At 41.7% G+C, this 24,796-nt stretch overlaps 1 protein-coding gene across 2 annotated transcripts in view; it reads right to left on the reverse strand.

Annotated features, from left to right (window-relative positions):
* Nucleotides 1–24,796, reverse strand: part of LOC104128210 (amyloid beta precursor protein) — a 181,019-nt gene that overhangs the window by 150,003 nt on the left and 6,220 nt on the right. For both annotated transcript variants that reach the window (XM_009640952.2, XM_009640947.2), the window contains exon 2: nt 1,541–1,670. In XM_009640952.2, coding sequence (XP_009639247.1) covers nt 1,541–1,670 — 130 coding nt within the window. The remainder of the gene's footprint in view (nt 1–1,540; nt 1,671–24,796) is intronic.

Here is a 24,796-nt window from a genome sequence, read left to right on the forward strand (position 1 = left end):
CAAGTGCACTCACATGGAATCTGATCAAATATATTATGATGAGGTGAGGTGAGACTGCAGTTCTGCCCCACATCTAACAAGTTGCTTATCTGGCTCTACAAGTATAGCAACACTACAAGCTGATGTTTTTATCTCGACTGTGGAAAACTGAAGAAAACACAGCAACAAACGGGTAGAAAAGCCTGTCCCTTTTAGCATTAAAACTTCTGTGGAAGTTACCAACTCAACCCATGCAGAAGTCTGGAAAACACACAAAAAGCAGTAGGTTCCTTCCCACAGTCAGGATTCGTATTACTAGGGGTAGGTCCTTCCCCTCACCAGAAGTCTTGAATTTGGGTTCTCCTTGAGCACTTCTAAGAATAAACTAGTCATTTTAGCATCAGCAAGGATATACCGCAGGTCTAGAAACATCTATGTTGTACCTATACAAACTGAACAATAAAATCTCTGCGATACTTCTTTGTATAGATTTTTGCACGTCTGTGTTTTGGCGCCTTTGACCATAGTGGTAGCATGCTTGTTAGGACTCTGCAGTCCTGTCCTTGTTCAGTTGGCACGCTCACCTGGGCATACGCAGAGCATGCCATGACTTTTACGTGTTCTATACAAATGAACAAAAATTCTAGAAAGATCGCATAGATATCTAGAAAGGTATCTTTTCCAGATTTCTTTTATTATTTATTTCATGGAATAACTGTCCCAAGTAGATTTCCACGCAACATTTTAGGTGCCCTGGCTTAGTAGAAAAGCAAGTTCCAACTTTGAACTCCAGCATTTCAATGTGAAACTAGGCAGCCAATTTATCACAATTCAAATGGCATGGGTAAAGCAATATATTGAAATAGCTCATGGAATAATTTCAAGAAAATGTTGTGCCTAGAATGTTAATAAAAACAAGAAATAGACAAGATTCTGTTTTCTGAATGCCGACAGAAAGCTAACAGAGAAGTAGAGGTTAATAAAAAAAATGAAGGACCAAACCTCCCTTTTAAACTGGTGAATCAATTCAAAGTGTCAAGGACACAGAAAAGGACAGCAAGCAACTGCTACAAAACTAAAAGTTCCATAAAGAAACAGGGTACTTTATAATCTAGCTTTTGCTTTTTTCAATAAAAACAGACTCCCATTGTCTTTCACAGTAAGAGACCAAGTACTAAAGATTAAAAAAATAATGGGGGGAAAAAAGTATTTGTTTAGGGAAAAAACCTGATAGCTTCTAAGCAAAAAACTATAAACTGGGCACATACACGCACATCTATATGGGAGGAAAAGAGGGGAGAGGGCAGATAATGACAAAAATCGGGGGAGTAAGCAGAAGCCTGGTTCACAAGTCGCTCATGAAAACGGTATCGGGAGGAGCAGGAGTATTTTCTCTCTAGTTAAAGCAGTTCCAAAGGACTGAACAATTGGACAAAATGACCTTAGAGAAGATGATAATACAGAGATGTGAAAGATACTTATGTAGATTCTCTGTCTTTTTCATTAAGAGACTGAAATACCAAAGAGCAGGAAAAAGTAAGACTGAAACTCAGTCACTCACCCAAACACCTGTAGGGAACCACAATATGCGGATGACCATTGCACTGTTTCCATCCCCTCTTGCACCAGTTCTGGATCGTAACTGGCTGGTTGGCTTCAACAACGTTGGTGATTTGTAATTCAGGGTAGACCTAGCGTTAAAAGTATAAAACAGACAAATGTTATCAGAAGTACTCCCTTTGGGTCATGCAATATTGTTACACGTGTTTGTAGCATGGGTATCACAATACAATACTCATTTTCCTATCTTCTCTCTCTTTTGCTGTGTATTATGTTTACTTCATGGTACAAGTATGCACACTTACCTGAAAAGCTGGTGTGTTTGTTCATCAGTAAAACATACGGCTGCCAGCTTGGGATATGATGGTGGTAACAGCTGGCTGTCAAAACATAACTTGACCAGTTCTGTTTGTTTAAGCTAAAGATCAGCTAAACAGGTGTTTCATGGTTGACTAAAATACCCTCTCCTCCACATCTAGGCCATCACTGTCCTTGCAAAACTGTGCATATTGGGCCTAATATCCATAGATCTAAAATTAATAGCATGCCTTTATCCTAGAATCATTAAGGTTGGAAAAGACCTCCAAGATCATCAAGTCCAACCCTCAACCCAACACCACCATGCCTACTAAACCATGTCCTGAAGTGCCACGTCTACACATTTTTTTGAACACCTCCAGGGATGGGGACTCCACCAACTCTCTGGGCAGCCTGTTCCAATGTATGACCACTCAGTGAAGAAATTTTTCCTAATGTCCAATCGAAACCTCCCTTGATGCAACTTGAAGCCATTTCCTCTCATCCTATGGATTGTTACCTGGGAGAAGAGACCGACCCTCACCTAGCTACAGCCTCCTTTCAGGTAGCTGTAGAGGCCGAGAAGGTCTCCCCTCAGCCTCCTCTTCTCCAGGTTAAACAACCCCAGTTCCCTCAGCTGCTCCTCATCAGACTTGTTCTATGTTTATCTCAACCATTTTAACAAACATCATTCTTTCCCACTGCACTCTACACAGTATTAATGATCTGTTGAATCAGTTATTCAAATTTAGGTTTACATCACCAATATAAACCTATTTCCAGCTTTCCTAAATTGCAGAGATCAAAATCTGATCTGCTCTTCATACTGTAATACACTTCTACACCCACAACCATGCCACCAGCAAACTGGATGACTAACTTATTGGCAAGCCACAACTTTGATCAAGCTATATATTTGGCTTTTTATCTCCCTCAGTCTCTTTGTCCCACTCCTCTTTTTTTTTTTAATTTTACCATCAGTAATAGCTTATCTGGTCTCTTTTGCCAAGGACAGGTCTTAGCCACTGACCTTCTGTGCAGACCCACCTCCCAGTCACCTTCTACAGGTGCATCTGTGTGCTCATTTCGGTTCACCAGGAGCATGACCTCACATTCCACTGCAGTTCACACTGTAGAGGGGTTTCTGAGCATGCAGACCAGATTCCTCATGGATAAAACTGAATGGGAAGACGTGCTCCGGGAGCACACCTAATGGATGGTTAGTCCATGGCACCAGACTAGAGCTAACCAAAGGAAAGCCTGCAAAGCATGGCTGCTCAGCCCTTGCCGCTTCACTCCGTGCTCCCAACTCTCATTGCACCACACCAGTTGCTAGCACAGCCCATGGCTCTCGCTTTCGATTTTTCAAATCGGCAATCTATCAGCCCTAACATCAAACTCGGATGGCACTAGTTTTCCTTTGCCTTTCCTCAAGCAATCCTTACCAATGTCCAAGTATGTCAAATCTGAGGATTTAAATGGACTGAAAACTATAGTCTACTCACACCCACCAGTGGAAAAGAAAAACAGAAATAGGAACAAGCCTGAGGAAAAAGAAATAATTGGACATGGTCCAAAAATACCCTGCAGAAAAGGAGCATCATCCCAACTAAAGAGAGCTGGGTCGAGATTGAGTGAATTCTGGGAGTCCAAAACCGATGCTTGGAAAACCACTGTAAGAACCTCAACAGCCCTGCCCCGAGGAAAACAGGTTCATCTCAATCACAGCATCCCAGTGGGCCAGTGCCTCCTGGCACTCTCCTCACTGAAGGTTTAAAATGTAACCGTGGCAAATATGAAGCAAGCAGGCTATTTAACTGCAGCTCAAGCAAAAGTTTCAAGCTTGAAAAGACACTACTAATCAACAGTACAGCCTTTTCAGATTTGAGATCAGCAGTCTTTGAATGAATGTGGCCTGGTCTACAGGCACGGTAACAACAGAAAGTAACCACAGCATGATTGGAAATACTTGGGAAGAACTTCTCACATTCACTAAGAGACAGGAAGCGGCTAGTGTAATTGTAAAACTGAACTAATTAACAGCCTAATGCACAGAACAAGGCTAGGTACAGTAACAATGCCAAGGAAATGACTACAGAAAGAGACGCTATTTAAACAACGCACTTCATGCTAAAGAGATTGAACATCAACTTTGCCTTCTATTACAAAACAGTATTTTTTTAATCAGCTCTTACTTTGCGTACGCACTTCACAGAAGCAATCCGATACATTTTTCCCAGCTTTGACAGCATCCTCGGCTCACTACATCGTGATTAAAGCGTGAGCTGAGGCTTCAGATGCAACCTTCTAACTTAACCTAGCACGCAAGATACAGTTCACTTCAAGAAAGCCCACTGAGTAGAACTGAAAACTTAGGAGTGAAAGTTTCCCGCGCTCAGAAGACTGCAGCTTTGCCTTGTTCTTTTTGTCAGCAGGTGACCAGGGCTGATGCTCATTGTCCACATTACAAATATACCACCATTTTTACACTACTGGCAGAAAGCAGCTCCGGGAGGACTTGCTGCTCCCCCTGCTCCATCAGTGCTTCAAATAATGAACTCTGAACTGAAACAGCAAGGTTGCAAACTCAAGGAAGGCTCCCCTTTCCTCTTCAATCTCTTTATCTTTTCCCTTGGGTCCCCTCAGTTCCAGCAAACAGGTCTGCACATGCTCATGCTCTTCACTCTTGTCACAGCACTGCCAAAATGGATTAGGATGTTGCCGCAGTGGGAAATGTCACACCTCAACGGCTGCGGAAATATTATACTGCAAGGCACCATAGCTGCCTCAAGAGCTAACAAGCAAGATGCAAGAGAAAGTTTTGATTTTTAGTAGGGCCAGCTGTGACAGGACAAGGGGTAATGGTTTTAAACTGAAGCAGGGTAGGTTTAGACTAGATATAACGAAGAAATTCTTTACAATGAGGGTAGTGAAAACACTGGAACAGGTTGCCCAGAGAGGTGGTGGAGGCTCCATCCATGGACACATTCAAGAACAGGTTGGACGGGGCTCTGAGCAACCTGATCAAGTTAGCGGTGTCCCTGCTCCTGCAGGGGGGTTGGACTAGATGACCTCTAGGGGTCCCTTCCAACCCAAAGCATTCTATGATTCTGTGATTTCTTTGGACACTGTCTTTAGCATCAACATGCTGCACCCTCCCAAGTTCATATGTCCACAGACATCACATCTGAATAATTACAGCCCATGGTTACGCAATACTGGATGCCATCACACGCGCTTCATGTATTACAGTGTCACCGACACGTTCTCATTGGGGACATTTTAACATTCCTCAGGGTTAAGTGTCACTTGTCACGTACAGAGGAACTAAATTCCTTAAACAAAGGCAACTGGAAAAAAGTTCACAATGGTTGGAGTAGAATGTTAAAAAAAGGAAATGAAGGAGAAAAAAAAAATCAAAGCAATTTATGCATCCACAGGAACATGTACATAGCTTTAAAATGACAGAAAATAGGATTTTGATCCATGAGAACAAAGACACACTTAGTTGCTTTCCTGAGGTGACTTTCTAATGAGTAAGAGTGAACTATTACTGTAGAACCATATTGAAACAGTTAGATTAGAGGGGAAAAAATGCAATGTATTATCTTTATTTTTGCTATTTCCCAAACCCACCATTTTAACTTCTGATTAGTACAGTGGACCAAATTCTAAGCAGTTAACAGTATTCGTCAAAAGCAAACAAGGACGAAGGAATACAAAGAAGCCTCTTCTTCTGTTTCTACATCAGTTACAAAACTCCTAATTTCCTTTGACAGTTCACACAAAGCTCCATCCACCCTTCACAAGAGAAAACAGGCTTTGAATTTAATTATCAATGGGTTAACGCCAGCAACGTGTATGTGGTAAGGAAAGTTCCCCTCACTAGACTTACATAAGGTATTTGCTCTGAATTGAAGTGGGACCTCCTTAGTGGCACAGAAAAACGAGCCTCATATTTTTTTTTACAGTGTCCCTAATGAGCCACTGCTCCTTCTAGAGAGAACATGCAGCTCTAGAAGGTTACAGGAGATCCAGACTTTCAACATTATTGTAATTTGCTGCAGAGTTAATTCTGTTAATATATTTTAAAAGAAGTGGTGGAAGAAACAAGAGGTCAACGTAATCTAAAAATTTTAACTGGCAATCAAAAATTACTGCTACATCTTCATTTGCTTCCATTTTCATTACTAAGTTTCCTTGTAGACCGACTTCAAAAACATAAATCTAAAAAGCCTCTGCACTTAGGCTATGCAGAATTTAATGTAATCTTGTTTACATTTGTGTTTACCACTCCCAAGTCTGACGACACAGGGATTTAGGACTAAAACGTAGATGTGCTTAATGAAAGAATAGGCATTTTGATCTGTCTATATACAAAGGTGTTGATGATACCTAGCCAACGTGAGCTCCTCATGGTATGCTGCAGGCAAGAAGGAGGCACAGTTCCCGGGCACACGGGGTGATAACACCCTTCCAGGAATACCAGGCCCAACAGCAGGGGCAGAAGTTCAGGAGGGCTTGGATAAATTGGAAGGAGTTCAAAGAAGAGTCAAGGAGCAACGACGAGATCACATATCCTGTGCAGAGGAAGTGCTTGACTCCAGGAATAGTCCATTTAGTATGGCCAAGCCTGGCTGCAGTTTACGACCATGTTCAGAAATTTGAATTTTGTCAACATATTAATTTATCACATAAATAGATAACAAGAGTGAGTTGCTGAGCGTTGAGACTGAACGACTGTGACCCCGAGTGTGTTTCTCCAAGTAACCTACCCACTACTAGAGGTTCCTCTGTTAAAAAGTGAAATGTCTACCTAACAAGGGTACTCCTGCTAAGCCACTGCAATGACACCTGGAAACACATCCTATGAACGATGCTAGCCATCTTTGATCAATTGCCCTGATCTACACAGAATCATAGACTGGTTGAGGTTGAAAGGGACCTCTGGAGGTCATCTGGCCCCACACTCCCCTGCTCGAGCCAGGCCACCCAGAACTGGTTTCTCAGGACCGCATCTAGAAGGCTTTTGAATATCTCAAGGATGGATCCTCCACAGCTTCTCAGGGTAACCTCTGTCAGCACTCAAACACTAGCATTAAATGCAACTGAAATCTCTCGGAGAGCTACTTTTTTTTTTTTTTTTTTTTTAAAATCAATCCCTACTACATGATTACATAAATAGGTTTCTCCACCCAGTCATACACGCTCAGCAGAAGCAAACGAACTCTGTACATCGTGGTGCAGTCTTTAAGTAATACTTGAGCATAATCATATGAGACATAGTAATCACTCATGCTAAAAGACATTTAGATTCAAAAGCACAGTATCTCACCTCTTGATATTATTCATTATGCCGCTCATCTTCTAGAGTAGCTCTGACCATTCAGAATATTGTTTCTTTTATTGTATTTTCAAATACATTTTTGAAGGGTTTACAAGGTTAGCTGACGATTAGGAGTTAGTGGAGCTATTTCAATTTGCTTCTGCATTTTTATTACACAATTAAAATAACAATAACAATAGAAATAAGTATATACAAATCTTGAAGTACTATCATAATGTATATGATTGGAATTAGTGGTAGAGATTTATTCTCTACTTCTGCTTGAACTTAAAGATCTTTTCCTGTATATTCCAAATGCAGAATCTTCATAAGGGAGAGAACGAGAATTCAGTTTCAGAGTAACAAATGGTCCGAGTTACCGATGGAGTATGCTCCATCCATGGAAACAGTTAAACGGAACACCCACATGCACGTACACACATGTACATGCACCCCTTGTAAAGTACAGGGCGGTGTTACACTTTAACATGAATTTTAAAAAAAAAAACAAACAGTATCTTAGACTAAAGAATGTAAAGCATAGGGTCCATCTTCACCAAAAATTTGGAACAGCAAAAAACCTGGGCAAGAGGCAAAAAATAATTGTTTAATTAAGGTGCAAAATTAACATGTAATCAATTGCCATTTTTTATTTAAATACCTTAGTATTTTTCTCCAAAGTGCATTCCACATCAGTTTGAATTCTGACTGTTCCAAATCAGAGGTATGTATTAGTTTAACTGCCACCAAACGCTGTATCAGTCTGGACACATTTTCTTATTATCATTTCCTTCTATTTTTTTCCTTAATCCTTCTGTTGTTTGCTGCACCTATTCATGATATCTTGGCTTAAATTAGATCACACATTTGGTATCTAAATCTTCCTTTTACCCTAAGCTTCAGCATCTGGCATGTCAAGACTTTGAAGCCAGCTTGAATTCAGACGTAATGCTCAACTCTCTCCTCTCACTATGAGAAAAGGCTGCTCGGTCTCTCCAAAAGCACATTGCCGAGTCCCTCTGCAACATGCCACTGAAGAGCTGGTGCTAATGCACCCCAGATCCGACAGGTATTTACGAGCTGGCATTCTGCTTGAAATCCATCTCAGGCAGTCAGTGACAGTATCTACACTAAAAACTAAATGCAAGACTGACCATCAAAATGGTAGAAAGTAATATTCATACAGATAAAAGAAATGAGGAAGAAATTACTGCTGTAAATAGAACAAAAATTAGGGTGGTTTTAGCAGTTGCATCTTTAGCAACTTGAATCATCTGAGTGCTTTAATTGACTTAAAGAAAGGGGAAGATAACTCAAACTAGGAAAACAGTTTGGTTACATCCAGATTCTCCCTGCCTGCTCTCCTCCCCAACCTTCCCCCAAAAAAGGAAAACAACAACCAAAGAAGTTGGTCTGTGGACAGGCTTCCTTCCAACTGGACCATGCAACTTTGTACTTTGAATATTCCACGCTTACAGTATCAATATTACTTTAGCATTGAGAACTGTTCACAGAAATTATCAGACAGTTTGCTTTTTAGAATTGTAAACAAAAATCATGGATGTGACACAGGTAACTGTTTATCTCTGTGCTTTAAATGGACAAAGAAATTTTTTCTAGCAATTCAGTGAAGCAGTCTGCAAACAGTTACTGCAAGCAGAAAAGAATACACAATTTTAACAACCAGTGTTTAGGAAGACTGTGGTCTTAAAACTGCTTGTGGAAAATGTCCTTTGACAGCAAGCGTATCTGAAGGATAGCTAAACAGTGCTTCAGCTACGAAAAAAAGCCTTCCGTTCCAGATTAACAAGCTACAGTTGGATCAGATATTTCTATTCCCTTCTAGAGTTTATCTTTAAATAAAGAAATAAAATCCTTTTGAGGATTTTCCTGTCAGAGGGCAGAAAGCAATGTACATGTGAAAACCACAGAAAAAACCCAAAAGATCAGCTGCTTCCCAGTATTTTGCATAGATACGTTACTGAAGAGCAGTAACAAGCAGGCACGCTGCACTCATTTTCCAAGAGTTTGGTACGTCCACACAGAGGAAGCATAAAATAATTATTCCTGTGTGCCATGCCCAGTCTCTCCACAAGCTTTCCAATCTACAACCTGGGAAGCAGCGGCGCGGCAGAGTCCCAGCTGTCCCAGCTCAGCCGCAGCAGTGACGTCACACGAGCAGCAGTGACACAAGCACAGACAACCCCAAATCAAACACCCTCTTCTCAGCCTTGCAGTCTCTATCTGCAAAACAGGCAGCTATTCACAGATTCAAGTTATTATACGTTGTTTTATGTCAAAATATTCTAGTTTATTACTGGTTTTTACAACTATTTTTCTACATTACTATAGAGGATCTCAGTATAAGGTAACGTTGAATCTTCATTGATAATATATTAATAAACTCAGAATCGGGACTTGAGAAGAATGAATTTTTGAGAATCAGGGTGGGTTTGGTTTTTTTTTTTTCCCACTTCCTGCTAAAAAGTCATGTAACTTAAAGACTAAAACTGATGTCAAACTAAAAACCTCCATGAAAAAAGAACACAAGCCTCAAACTTTTGTGGGAAGACTGTCCCTTGAACTCTCTTGTTTACAAATAAAGGGGAAAAAAAAGAAGACATGAAATTGCACACACTTAACACATGCAGCTATGGATGCCTGTTACCTTCACACTCCCACTCACTTCAACCAGCTGTCCTAATTTTTTTGTCTGTTCCTTCAGCAACTGCCGGCCCAAGTTATGATTTTTAACCCTTGCTTTGTGTGCATCTGCTCTAGCTGTAACTCCTGATCAGATGCGTAGGCTCGCCAGGTGAAACAGCACTCACTGTAACCATAAAGGCCTGTAACTGCATTGATGAGCAAGGCAGAAGCTGAGCAAGCTTTAGAAAGGTTTTAACACACCGACACAAACACCATGCTATGTGTGGTCAAGCTGACTATTCTAGAGAGCCCCTGAGATCCAAAATCTGCAGACAGCAGCTGCTGTGTAGATGAACTGTATATTGCCACGCTGGCTCACCTCCCAGCCACCACATCTTAAGTCTCTTCTACTTTTCCTCAAGAGCTGTTACACAGGAATAGTGCTGTTCTCCTTCCGGCTAACCTATCCTCAGAGAAAGTTATGAAATATGAACTGGGCTCTCCTCATTACCAAGTAAAAGCAAAACACAGTTGCACTTCACCTAGCACTGCAAATACCAGGATACTTGCATGTTTACAGAGTCAGTGCTGCCTAACACAAGCCCGCAGGTCTCTCCGTGGCAGTGCCCTGGCCAGGAACCATCACCCCTCCAGTCTGGTCCAGACGCTCCCCTGGTCAACAGAAACACCTTTCCTTCTCTGCCACGTCTCTGCTGCTTCAGCTATGCCCTGTCATGCCTGACCAAGCTCAGCCACTTGCCCCGGCTTGCTTTCTACATGCAGCAGCAAAGCTACAGGGCTGGTGGGCATCCCAACATTCCTGCCGTTCTCTGTAACCCAAGCAACCCCTTCGCTTGCTCAAAGAGAATTATGAAGGGAAAGTCAAACCCAGTGCCAGCTGCATTGGAGCCGTTTCCAAATTTGCTGTCATGGGCCAACCTGAGAAAGGGCAAGGTGACCAAGAAGGAACAGCTCTGCCCCATACCACAAGCCCCAGGTATCTACTTCTGCTACTTAATCCACGTAGCATCTCAGATATTTGCACTAATTTCCAGCTGCTGCTTGGGGAGAGACAACCCTTTTAACCCTGCAGTTTAAAAGAAAAGTAATCAATCCTTAAAAGCAAAACCACACCCTATTACTTAGAGTAAATAAGCAATCCCAGGCTGTCTTCCAAACTAGCCAGAGAATTATTTAATTCAACCCTGAGGACAAGTTTCCAAAGACATAATACTACTTATCTTCAGCCACATCACCTAGCATCCATCTGTAACACCCTTCCATTTTTAATGGCTGCAGCCTCAGTAGCTATTCTAGGTCAACCCTCAGCTTCATTGAGGAGCTTCACATACTGCTCTTAGACTATTTCTTAGGGCTCATCTGACAAAATCATCCCCCTCCCTTCCAGCATCTCAGCTGCTTCACTATTACACACAGAGCTGCTGTTCAAGACTTTCCTGCCATGAAACTCACTCACTATCCCCACTCCTTCCACCCCAACTCTTGCCCACTCATCCTGGCATCCTGTTAGTTCCTGTTTCCAAACTAACTGCGCTCTGCGACTCTTAAGTCCTGTGCTAAGAGGCAAATGATCTGTCCTCTTCTCCTAAGCATCTTTTAAACCTCTTCATTTTTTCCTCCAACCATGCAAAGCCAGCGTACATTTCAACACTCAAACTAGTTTCCTTCATTACTGACTGTATCCTATGGAAAAGAAAAAACAACAACAACAAAAAAAGGTGTAAAAGGTGTGCATGTGAGGAGCATTGTCCACAGATGGGGGGAGGAGATGGGGGCAGAAGAGATCAAGCTGTTGCTGCGGTTTCGCTCCCAGTCATGAGAACATGCACTCACTGCTTTTGTCTGTGAGCAGGGTACATACAAAATCCTGCTGTAGCATTCCAAGTGCTTTTGGTGTTGAGAGTGGTAGAAACATGAGCTGGTTTTAGTACAGTGGCCAGTTGGGTTGGTTCACCCACAAGAACCTTCATACGTATACGATCTCTTCTCTTAAAAATCCCTAACGTGCTTTGTATGTGGAATTTCACGGAGGACTATCACTTAGCAATTAAAGCAGTGAGAAAGAGTGCCAGACTTGAGGTAGCCTGCTCAACCCTAATTCACGCGCAGGGCTCTGTGCATTAACACAGACTTAACTGAGCACTCGCACACTGGCTGTCTCCCAGCGCTTTCCTCTGCACACGGGGAAGGGAGAAGCCTATGTAAGCAGAACTAAGGCTGCATGGTCAACCACATTCTTCCCACTGACTTTCAAGTCCTTGATTTTATAACACAAATATGTTTGCATGCAAGAACAAAACCAGACCAAAAATCTTAGCTCTGCCAGACAAACTCTGTTTACCACATCAGGTCTCTACAGTCTCTCGTGTCCAATTACAGAGGATATCCAGCTGCTTGTACTGTAAAACCTCAGAGTAAACAGGGTTGGGCTTACGGTCTCTCTCAAGCTGCTTCCCTGCCCACCTTAAGCACTTACTGGTTTAAATGCAACAAGCGCTTCTGTTTCTCTGTAGGCAGAAATTTTTATTCACAGAGAGACAGCAAAGTCCACTTTGTCATGTCACCATAAGCCTGTTCACAGTTTTACTCTGCTTGAGTAAAACAGAAGATGAGACTACATCTGCCTGTTACTCTACAGCATTGCTAGAAGCAATTAACAGTGCGGGGGTGGGGGGGTTGGCTTTTGTTGTTGTTTCTTTCTTTTAAATAAATTACTGCAGGAATAAGGTTAAGTATTAGAGCAGTGAGATGGAATAATACCTAATTAAGTTAATGGGGTATTTTTATCTCAAAGTAACAGATCACATACACAGGATAAGGACTGCAGTCTTCTCAAGAGGAAACAGCCAGCCAGCCAGAAGTTGTTAAAAAAGAAGAATCTCCTCCTTCAGGCATGATACAAGATTTCATCCATCCCATTCCCTCTCTACGGGCTGCCTCAAGCACTGTGTCACCCTATCGAGGAAGGTGGGACAGCGTGAGCAGCTGGAGAGCCGGAGTCTGGTTTCCTGGATGCTCCGGCAGGCTGCCACCCCTCCGGCAGCACGCCTCAGTGGGAGGAAGGCGAGGCACGGTGCTCTCCTGGCAGCGGCTCCTTCCTTGATCGCATCGATATACGAAATGTCAGCAATCTGAATAAGACAACTAATACACAAGGAGGCTGTATAAACAAAACTCTGTTGGCTACAGTACCAGCATACAAGGGACCGCAATAAAGGCTCAGCTACCTGACCTAGATCTTCAGGAGCAGTCCTTAGGAGGACTACTCTTTTAAAAGCGAAAACTTCAAAAAAAAGAAACAAAACAAAAAATAAACAGCCAAAGGAAGCCTGACCTTTGTTTTTGTTGTATTATCATGATGAAGACTAAAAACTGTATTTCATCTCAAGTATGATACGTTTCAAAAAGGAAGCACCAGGGAAAGCACCAGATCTTGTGCCAGCAATTTCTGCCCAAAGATGGGGCACCGTTCTGAAGGCATGAAATTAAGCAATTTAATAGCTTTGTGAAAACCACTACATGTGGAAAGTCACAATTTCCTTTTCCCTGGGTTTTGAAAGAAATCATCAGTATAAATGGGCTATAATATACATTTTAAATCATCAGGTTACCTATCTGAACTAGTTTCACAAGCTTCACCTAAAGACCTTTCTGTCAAACGGGAACATACGTGACTATAACCAAGTTGTTAAGATATGTTTGTTGGGTAGATCACAGCACAAAACGTACCTAAGCAGTAGCATAAAATCTATGAAAATATACTTGAAAGAAATTATGACTGTTTTCTATCCAACTATTTCCAAGTTCCACTGCTTACGAAATGACCTACTTTATGTCAAAGTTGTCCTCAGGGCCATGCAAGAACTGTCACAAAGTAAAGGCCTGGGAACTCATTTTTAATAATCTAATTAATTTATGCATTCTTGAGCTTACTGCGGAACTAGCCAAAGGGTAATTTATTAATCTAAGAGCCTAGATTCAGTTGTGTGCATGCCCCAAGAGACAAACGCGGCTGTGATTTCCCTTTTCATGAAATCAACTTCAGGCTCTAGTACCAAGTATGTGAAGTGGTAATGTAAGGTCATATTCTAAAACAGAATGGTTGTACTCTATCATCCATAATACAAGAAAACTATGCATGGTTTAGTCCTGTAGCGAAAGGAATACAGAAAACGTCTGGGAAACATGCAAGTTAGAAACAGACTACCTGATGTTCTAAAACACAACTTGATCTTAAAAAAGAAAAAATTAGAAGTTGAGCACGAGGAATGAAGCTATAGGGAGCACATCTGCAGAAAACATTCAGATCAGTAACACTTCTTGTTTATGAACGGTACAGGAATGTGCAGTGCTTTGTATTTCTGTCTTGGATCGGTCCTTTGAAATAGGGTACCTACAGTAATTACCTGAGCAGCTCTAAGACAACACTGTGTCTTTTTTCCTTTTAAACCAAGCAGCAATGTTTTTTAGTAATTCTTGTTCTTCTGCATGATATACACTATATAGACTATAGGTTTAAAATACAAACACAGAATATTTAGCATCAGTACAAAATAGTACTTTCCTTCCTAAAGAAATCACATCTTTCTTCAGAAATATTTCTAAATTTGTAGTTTTCCCCAAGCTGTTTAGTCTTTCTCATAAGATTTGGTACAGAGTAATCAGAGCTGCCTTACCATTTTCTTGCACAGATACAGTTATTCTGCCCGCAAACTGCTCTCTTAGGACAGTAACCTGGAAAATACACGACTGAAGAGAAATCAGGCATTTCTGACTTCCATTGACAATATTAACTATATCTCAGATTAAATGAAGTTCACTGTCAAAGCTCATCTATAGAAACTGTCACTACGCATTTTCTGAAGCCCTATGGACTTCAGGGAACTGCAATTTGGAGCTGCTACCAAGGCAGAAGTTCATTTAGTCTTTTACGTTTCACATGTGTCTATGTTTCGAATAAGGGGCTCTATAAAATAACAGTGCTCCAAAACAGAGTCAATAAACTCCAGCACTGCAGTCTGAAAGTTGAATAAACTGAACCAATGTACTTCATCCTGATTAGACTCACGTGGACGTATTCAGGATTTCATTTTAAACTTGCATTATACTTTAATCTGAAATAATTTTCAAATGCAGAAAAACCCTTTAGATGCAAACGTTTGTACAACAGTACACCCCCTCTGCACCCCTTAAAACACTCACCGAGAAACAAACTATTGGAAACATTTCAGAAATTTGGGAGAGAAAACTTCCATGAGACTTTCATTTCTCCATGTATTCAGTTTTGAAGTAAGGATATTTTCAAAGAACTGGTTTTTTCCCAGCTATTTTTTCTTCTTTCCTCCTCCCCCCCTCACCTTTAATTACTGGTGTCTTTTGTGAACTCCCACATAACCCGCTTCTTCTGAGTCAAGGAAAACAGAAAAACGAAACCAAACCAACAACCCAAGGAAATACTCGGTTTCTAAAGCAAGAAACTATATTAAAAAGTTGATTGCATTTTCACAATTCTTCTCCAAAGCAATGGAGAATTTGGTAAAAGAAGAAGAAAATGATGCTTTATATAAAAATTGCTGAGACTTCCACAGAAATTTGCTTCACATTTCCATGTTGGGAATAAAAAACAGGGGAGGGTGCGGCGGGAGGAGGGTGCGGAGAGAAGTCAGTAGAGCAGTGCGAGTGGCAGGCGATGGAGGCCTCAGCTGGTCACAGGAAGAAGGAAACCTGCTGAGGAACAGCTCGTACATACCTGGTGCAAATTCTGCTTTATATGGAATGGGACCTACTGCTCAGGTCTTTGATAACACTCACAAAGCGTAACTGAAAGCTAATGTCCAAGAGGATATTAGGAAATCTTCATTAACCATCCAAAGCGTTACAGCTCCCCAGATTACTTTGAATTCACTTTTATTCATAAATTGCGCTTATCATTTCTCTAATTCTGCTTCATGACATTTCAAATCCCCAGGGTGACAGGAGAAAAGAAGAAGGGTACGGAGAGGCCTGTAATGACTGTCCCCTGCAGACATCATTGCAACAAAGCTTGGAAATGTGTCCAAGAAAGATGTAAACATTCTGGCTTATTGTAGTAGACTGGCTGGGGCCTTCACTTACAGTTGCTAAATTGAACTGAAAACCCAACTAATCCTAATTTTCTGCTAAATACTGTAGCTGCTAAAGAAATAAGCCACCATCCTGAGCCCGTGAATGATGTCCCTTTTGAGAACAAGGGCTTTCAGCCAGCGATCCTTCAGGTGAAGCGGTGCCCTGGAGCCCACGGACGACTGCCAGTTTGAAAGCAAAGCAAGAAACGAAGTGGGCATCATCATCTGTGCCTTACCATAAAGCGAAGGCCTACCAGCCTTTTTCCATAACAGACTTCCGAGTCTGCCGGACTGTGCACACACACGCACAACGCCTGTAGTGGCCGACTGAGTTAGCCGGGGGTCTGGAAACAGATGTACACATGCGGCGTCCCCAGGGCAATTCAGCTGCGCAACACTCAGCTTGCGCTCTTTTTTAGTAAAATCATGGTATCTTATTACTGGGTTTTTTTCAGAGTGAAAACCCATGTAGCGGAAAATCCCCCTCTGTTGCTGTGTTACCGCAGCTTGGTTTATTTTCCAGCAGTAAGAACACATGAGGTGGAGCGCTCAGCCTTTCAGACCCACACTCCACCATTGCACGTTCACAGCAAGCTGCACTACTCACGGGTTTCAAGCTGTTCGCACAGCACAGGAGAGGTTAGGGGCCAAAGCTTTTGAACAATTTTTTCACTTGCAGCTAATGAACATTGCTGCAGAGCTGGCTGTTGAACCTTGTACACAGGAGGAAGAAAAAGGTTCTCACAGAAGCTGCTCGTAAATAGGTCTCTAAGCACCAGACCTAGACGCACATGAAGTTCCCAGCCATTGGGCTGTCTACAGGCATCTGTATGTTTAACAGAAGCAGCTCAGAAGCGCGCAAACCAAAGAACAAATTGTCTTAGCGCTCCATCCCCCACCGAAAAAGCAGCTAAACATTTTCTTGCCAGCCTCCTTCCTCCTGCAGTCTGTTCCCACACAGATGGCAAAACATTTCTGAGGCCTTGTACTGCATGCTCTGCTGAAGTCAATGGGAACCCTGACACCGACTTCTCTAACAGAAAGATTGGATCCACCAACCCAAAGAAAGCCAGAAAAATGAAAAGCTTTTTTTTCTCCCTTCTCCTAACAAAAGAACAATCTCAAAGGGATTAGGACAGTTGCCAAATGGAGAAACCAGAAGCACTTCAAATTGCTCCCAATGACTCAATTGACCACAGAGATGTTAATCCCTAGAGAACACCACTGTTGTGGCATAATGTTAAGTCCAATCATATCCAACAAAACTTCCACACCACATAGTAAGACCTTATTCTCAAGCAGAAATGGGGTGCGCGTTTCCAAGTGCTCAAAGGCATGCTGAGCAAAGGGAGCGTTAGAATATACTTGTAAAGCCTGACTCAGTTACGAATATTCTGATATGCGTCAATCCTAAATTTTAAGGGACAGAGTAAGAAGGACTGTCATCCCGCACCTGCTTTCCAACCCAAACCACTGCACAGCTGGAACACGCCCATGCATGTGCCCCTGCTGATGAGATGCATGGTGCAGAGATCTCCCAACCTGCTTGTACAACGGGCAAACACCCCGGCCAAGAGCAAAGAGCACCCACCTCAGCCAGATAATGTCACAGGGTCAAAAAAGGCAAGTATCACCATGCATTCTTGGTCCACATATTGTATGAGTCACACTTTCAACATGAAATGAAAAAATGACGTCTACTTAATACGAGTAACTGCTGACAGCGCGACCCAACTACTTGCCCAGCTGTGACTCCTACCCTGGGTGAACTGCTCTGTTACTTGAAATCTGAACCACACTAACTCAGTAAGGTGGTCCCAAAACATGGTACAAAATGGGTTTCTACCATCTCCAAGTACTTGGAGGGGAATAGGTAAATACTCCTATCATTTTTAAGAGTTTAGCACCAACTCCACTCCACAGACATTTCTGAACTTTGCACACCTCAAAAGCTTGCAGTGTATTTTGCTCTTGAAGAAGAAAACAATGAGGTTTGCAATAGGATTTCATTTTTGTTGAAGCTTGCACCCTGTTCTCACTGAGGCACAACATCCAAAGAAATACAAAGACATGACCATAGAAAATGCTCCATTGTGTTAGCAAGACTCAGGCTTTGGACTGCAAATTCAGCCATCCCTGACTGCTGGCACTCTTGAGCTGGTTTCCTGTCTTGCTGATTGTAATTTTTAAGATATGCTGGGCTAATGGTATGGTAATGTTAAAAATCAGGAAAGAAAGTGAGACCCTGGTTGAACGCTCTTTAAAAAAGGCGATTGAGACAGCAGGTCTGATGTGTAGCATTGGTCCTCTTCCTGCCCGTGCACTCGGTTATTCCTCTTGCTGGACATCAGTGCCCTTTGCACAGATGAAAAACAAGTTCCTCTAATAGGGCCCTACCAGGCAGATACACAAATAACCTTTCACAGAGGAAACAGCATATGAAAACCTTTAGTTACTTTACTCTTACTGCTGGGGGTGGGGGGGTGGGAGAAGGAAGTTTTAGCATGGTGCAGATTAGCAGTTCCAATTCTGAAGCTAAGAAAACAGAAGCTAGGAATGCCCAGAAGATGACACCACATGCTGAATACACCGCCTGACAAAAGGTGTTGATGGAGTCTACCAGTCTACTATCATTTCCCCTTGTTCACTCTGTAACAGTTCCCCAAATTAACTGGTTGCCTGAGGCCGCTAATTAACATGCAAGTGTTATGACTGCCTCCAACTGAACAAGCTCAAAGCACCTCAAGATCAGGACATTCTGCGTAAGAAAGCCCAGCAAAGGTGTCAAGGAAAGACTAACAAGAAAGGGGCTTCAAGTACTATTTCCCAAGTACTATCAAACTCAACCTTCGGCACCGAACTGACTTGCCCTTCATCATCAAAAATGTTTACTACAACAGTACTTAGCAGACTGGCATCACGCATAGTAGCTAAGCAGAGAAACTTTTTTTTGGTATTAATTGCTACACAAACAGGTACATTCGGACTCATTATGGTAATCGTAACGCAGGTGGCAGTAATACAATCTAAGAAATTTTTTTCTTGCATGAACCTCCAATTTGCCAATTCCTCAAAATCGAGAAAGAACTTTTAATATTAAAGTAAGGACGATAATTTATTGTATGGCTCTTTTACTTTTGTTTCACAGTGAGACTGGCAAACAATACATTTAATCTAAAATGATCTTTGGCACCCTTTCTCCAACAGGAACTAAGTTCACTGAAGTAAAAATAAATAAATCAAGTTTGACCATTCCAATCAAGTCCTTCTCAATGGGAAGCATTTTCAAACTGATGAAGAAAGAATAAACAAAAAGCCCTTAACTCTCTCTACTGCCTTGGCTCACCCTGGGAGATTACTTCTCGCCTCGCAGAACCACACCTATGCTTCTGTTGAAACGAAAAAAGCAGCTCAAAGCTTTAAATGCTCTTATCTTCAGGATTATGTTATGATGCAATCTGCTTTATTACTGCACTCTGTGGCTTAGCAGTCCCTGTTGTTTAGCAGGGTAACTGTTTCAGAGATAAGCTTTAATTTCTTTAGTACTCATGAAAGGAAGACATTTAACTAGACTGAAGTTCCTTCTCCAAAGGGTAATCTAAGCAGCAAAGTCAATGTATGGAATTGCAGAGAATTCAAATAACTCTGTATCAAACTCCTAGAGCAGTGTGAGGAGTTTTGCACTGATCTCCCAGCGCTTCTCACAAAAGAAATTCTATGACAGGGCTACACAATGTGATAGATTAATACATCCCATTAATTTTCAAATATCAAATCCACTTTTGCATTATGCTTAAGACAGGATTTGTTTGCTTAAAAGCAGCAACAAAGAACCCTAATCTTAAAAAAACGCATGTGAGACAGATGCTCTTAAGCGCAGCCGCTCCTCCTGCACCTTCAGCTGCAAAACCCTGGCAGAAGCAAAAGCAACTGCAAACCCAGCAGCAGTTGGGACTCTACATTTGAGATAAAGGGTCCATATCCTGCTTCTCAAAATACTTATGGCAGGCCTATGGAACAAGGGTTTAGCAAATGCCCCAAGAAAACCAAATTTCAGATCGGGTAACCACTACAAGGATACTGGATTACATCAAATTTCTTAGCCTTTCATTCATCTGTCAATTCTCCTCTGTCCTCCCTGCTGTCATCAGCCTGCCTAAAAATACCAGCTTGTTCACATTCCTTGATTTTGACCAGCCTTCTTTTCTCTCCTCTTCTGCACAGATTCTACCTGCCCTCCACTTATGTTCCTACTGCTGCCCAAAATTAAACCATGGAGCCACATTTGCATCTCTGATTCATGTGGCCTGCTCTTCATTACAGGCTTGATTTGACATCGCTCTTCTAGACCTAGTGACATCCATTTTTTTTCCCATTTAAATTGTTCATGTTGTCTATGACCAGAGAAAACTTGCTGGAGAAATTCAGGTATTAACTGGTTATTCTGAAAACCCATAGGACCAAGAGGCAGAAAGATGTAGTGCCTTCAGAAACATCTCAAAAGCTGCTTCTCTTCAAATGCCGCAGCAAAGCCATCCTCTGGCCATAAGAAGGGAAAGTCCTGCCCTCCCCTCCCACCTCTCCAGCGTTAGCACTCCAGCTCATCTGGCCTTCAGCTGGATCAGAGAGAGAAACTCATCATTTTTTCTGTTTGTTTGCAGGGGTTAGCTTTGTGCCAGTTCAGCTCCCTAAATTTCCTCATTGCAAGATCAGACATATGCTAAAATCTGGCAGAGCAGAAATGAGGAGGAGGAGGAGGGGAAGAAAACCGACTCTTTCTGCAACAGCACATACTGCTTAAGCTCAACAACTCTGCTAAACCGGTCTGTAGCAGCACTCCTGTTAGTTTGGTAAGAAACTCTAAAATTAGCTTGCAGAATCTGACCGTCTCATAGGAGAGACTGTTTGTTCTTGCTACAGATCTTAAGCTACAACAGCTCAAGATGCCAAAATTACAAGTATGCAAAAGTGGGGACGTTCAGGAACTTCAAACCTGGCTGAATAGAGGAGACGTCTTGGTCTGCCATGTCGCTCCAGACCAGAGCAGTGCTCTTGCATGAAACGCCTGGGGTAGGGGAATGAAACGGCGATAGGAAAACATCACACCACTGCTCAACAGAGCGGCTCCGTTCCGTGCTGGCACCAAAATCTTACAAGCCGTCTTCCAGACTTCAGCAAGTAATTGCCTATTAGCACATCTGCTGACATGTTCTCCGCAATAGCTCAAAATGAGAGCTTCTGTGACAATCTCCTCTAAAATACTAAGTAGTATACACATATTAACTTGTATGGTATTACATGTTTAGCTTTAATAAGGTCAGTCTTCTCAAAACCCCTTAGGTTCCTTGTTTAGAAGCATACATGTAATTCCCGCTTCTTGTATGATCCCTTCTGATTATTTTTTTTCCTCTTAGATGGAGTGTACAGACTTACCAAGCTGTGTGGGAACTTGGACAAGCAACATTAGCTGCAACACTTCACAGATGTTTAAAGGAATACTCATCAAAATCAAATTCACCTTTTTTTTTTTGAAGTCTGTAATTGGCTCAAAGAAGGAAAAGCAAAAAGTACTGAAGGTCTTGATACTGCCTCAAAAACCAATAGTTTCCCACGTGCCACTCAAAAGCTGGGTTTACAAAGAAGCCATTTATTGACCACAGCTCTTTGGCAGAGCTGTCTTCCCATGCCAAGTGGAAGAATTGAGTAATGAATGGAGGAAATTAGGTGTTTTATAAATGATTAATTACCACTGTTCTTCAAGAAGACATATGACTTAGGATAAGAAACAAATAAATTAAATTGCATTGGTTTACATTCTAATAGAAGCATTGTACAATTTCTTCAAGCAGCTGGAACTGGACACATTGCATATCTTTAAATTTCCATGGGGTCAGTGTTTTTCTGACCTACAATGATATTTACAGAAAGAGATGGCAAGAAAAAAAAAATTTATCAGATCATATCTCCTCATATCCAGATTAACAGGATTCAGGTTTCAATACTCATGCCCAGACAGAAGAAAAAAATTAAAACGTGGTATTGTCATTACCATACAAGTAATTTTCCTTTTCTGTGTTAATATAAGCAACAGCTATTGGCACCCACAAAATACAAAGCTGATGTTTTAACAGATACTGAGATGCATCTTCTAAACGCTACACATATCTTTCTAGTAGAAACTCCTGTCTTAGCTAAAAAGGACACTTTCCCTTTCCCTAGCATGGATTCACACTAAGGCCTCGTAACAATTTGGAATAGTCTTAGGGACCTTAAATCCAATGTTCTGTTTTCAGTCTCAACACTAAGCCAGATGCCTCAAGAGCTCTGAAAAAAATCCTAAAATCCTCATCTTTCCAACTTTTTCATTAGAGATTTGCAGTAACACCCCTTGAGTAAAATTCTCACACCACTTAAGTTAAAAAAAAAAAATTAAACAGCTAAAATTCTGTTTGAACTATTAAAAAAATCCCCATGCTATACATGCTATATACATATTATAAAGGAAAAAGGTGGATAAAGCCATCAATAATTGGCCAGATATTCAGAAACCTTGCCATGATTATAAATTATAATTCATCCACAACCATCTCAAACAAAATTCCATAAGGAGCACACATCTATAAAAACAGATTATCGGTGGGATTTTTTTTATTAGCCAGAGATAAACAGTATTTGGAAAATTAAAGCAGGCATTCAGTACAGTACTAAATAGTAATTTTAATTGGATAAAGGATAACTGGATGATAATGCTGCCATATGAATTAGAAAGCGGTGGTAGTAAACTGCTTGGGAAAAAATGGAATGTCCCAGAAATCAAGAAATACTTCCCCCATCCAACCTTGGGGCATTGCCCTGCTACGAATTCAAGCATCACCTTCCTGACAGCTTCAAAGCTATGGAGGGAGAGAAACCATCTTTCCCTTTTTTATTTTTGCCTGCAGAACTGACAACTGAAAATATGTGCATAATGCCCTTTTACTTGCAAAGACAGACTTCTGAACACAAACCTGTTCTGTACTACCATTCTAGACAGATCAGCCCACTGTCTGCTACTAATAAGCTTCATGTGCACTGTTACAGGGAAATAAACACACCTGTAGTCGGTGTTTCTGTTTTCCACATATTTCAAAGTAGACAGATGAGGGTGAAAAAGGGGGGGAAGGGGGAACAGAAGAAAAAAGAAACCTGCTCCCCCCAAAAAAGAAACTCCCCAGAAGAGAGTAACACTACCACAAGAAAAAGCAGTAAGATATAGCACAGGAAAGCTATGGAGCCATCCCGTAAAGGATGCAGATGACCCAGAAAATTTGGGATACCACTAGGCGTACTACCTACTCACACATAAACCCAGTTGTGCGCAGAGCTGTAATGAAGACTGAAAAGACTGGAGGCCCCTAAACGCTCAAACCCACCCAAACACCCAAATCCTGCTAGCAGACTCTCAGCTCTCGGGAGCACCAGTCCCAAGGAGTCGTCACACTTACACCCATCCATCTGCAGAGGTACACCCGCAGGTCCTAGGGCTGTGGTTTTGGTGCCTTTAACTGGACACAAGTCTGACATTGCCAGGGCACAATTCCTGCCTTTTTCCATCCCTTATCCATTTACTGCTAACTCCTCTCCACAAGCCAGCACTAACACAGAAGTTGGATCAAGGAACTGACCTACTTCTGAAAACATCCTCTCCAAGAATAAAACCTGCATCAGAGTGGAAACTGCCAGGAATTAGAGGTCCCAGGATGACCTTAGCAAAAGTGGAATAGATCTGTGCCAGGCAGAAGTGTACTTGCAAGCATGGTCTGAAAAGGTGGAGGCAAAAAAAGTAGATTAGCATGGGCATTTCCTCCTCAAAAGGGCCAAAATGGATCAGCTGTATATTTATCATAGATTTTTCTCTACTCAAGATAATCATCACACTTTAATATATAATATTATAAGCCTAAGAGATACTAGGCATAAAGGAACAGCTGCTACCAGTCCATCTCAGAGTTACGTAGTGTTACGATGTCTGGGAGATGTACACGTAAGGAAAATAGCAGACAACTTGTAACGATAACTCCGTATGTAAGAGGGAAAAAGGAGCAGTGAAAGGCAGCAGTAGACGTTTGCTGTGCTGTCCCCACCAGGACACCTTCCATGCAACATCACAGACGCAGGAGAGGTCACATCTCTACAGACCACATGCAACGCTACACAGCCCTCTCCGAAGTTTCTTGGGCTTCAGTAAGGCCAAGAGTTGGGCCAGTCGAGCTTCTCTCCCTTCCCTAGGCATGCAGAGGGACTTGTGCAAGCATGGTTAGCTGGTCCTTTTGTAACCTTAAGGAGCAGACCACAAGCACAGAGCACAGCATGCCGATAATGTAAAACATTTTCTTCTTGTCTTTTTATCTCCAGTTTAGCAGACATCATTTGACATCTTGATCACACGCTAAATGGTTGTCTGCTAGTTCAACTGTGAATCAAAAAAGGCAGCAGGACTACCGTGCATACAGCCATTGCACTCCTATGTTTTAGAGGACAGAAGAAACAATCGTATTCCTGGCACAACGCTATGCTGGTGGAACCCGCCAATTAAGTTGAGCCACTCATCGAGTCCATCATATCTGTGAAATTCAAAATTAATCTAGGGGAAAATGCAGCATCGCAGCTTCATTAAACACTGCAGTACACATTTACCTAAATATATATTTATGCAGACAATCCTCTTCCATTTTCATCCTTTTTCCTCCCTCAGCCTTAAAGCAGAAGCACCCTCATTCCACAAGAAAACCATGTTACTTCAAAAAGGAGTAGGAAAATTTATCATAAAAGCAACAACATGCTGAGATCCTGATGTTTTTCATTTCATTTCTTTTCGAGACAT

The sequence above is a fragment of the Egretta garzetta genome, unplaced genomic scaffold, assembly GCF_000687185.1.
Source record: "Egretta garzetta isolate BGI_Z169 unplaced genomic scaffold, ASM68718v1 scaffold45, whole genome shotgun sequence".
Taxonomy (NCBI): Eukaryota; Metazoa; Chordata; class Aves; order Pelecaniformes; family Ardeidae; genus Egretta; species Egretta garzetta.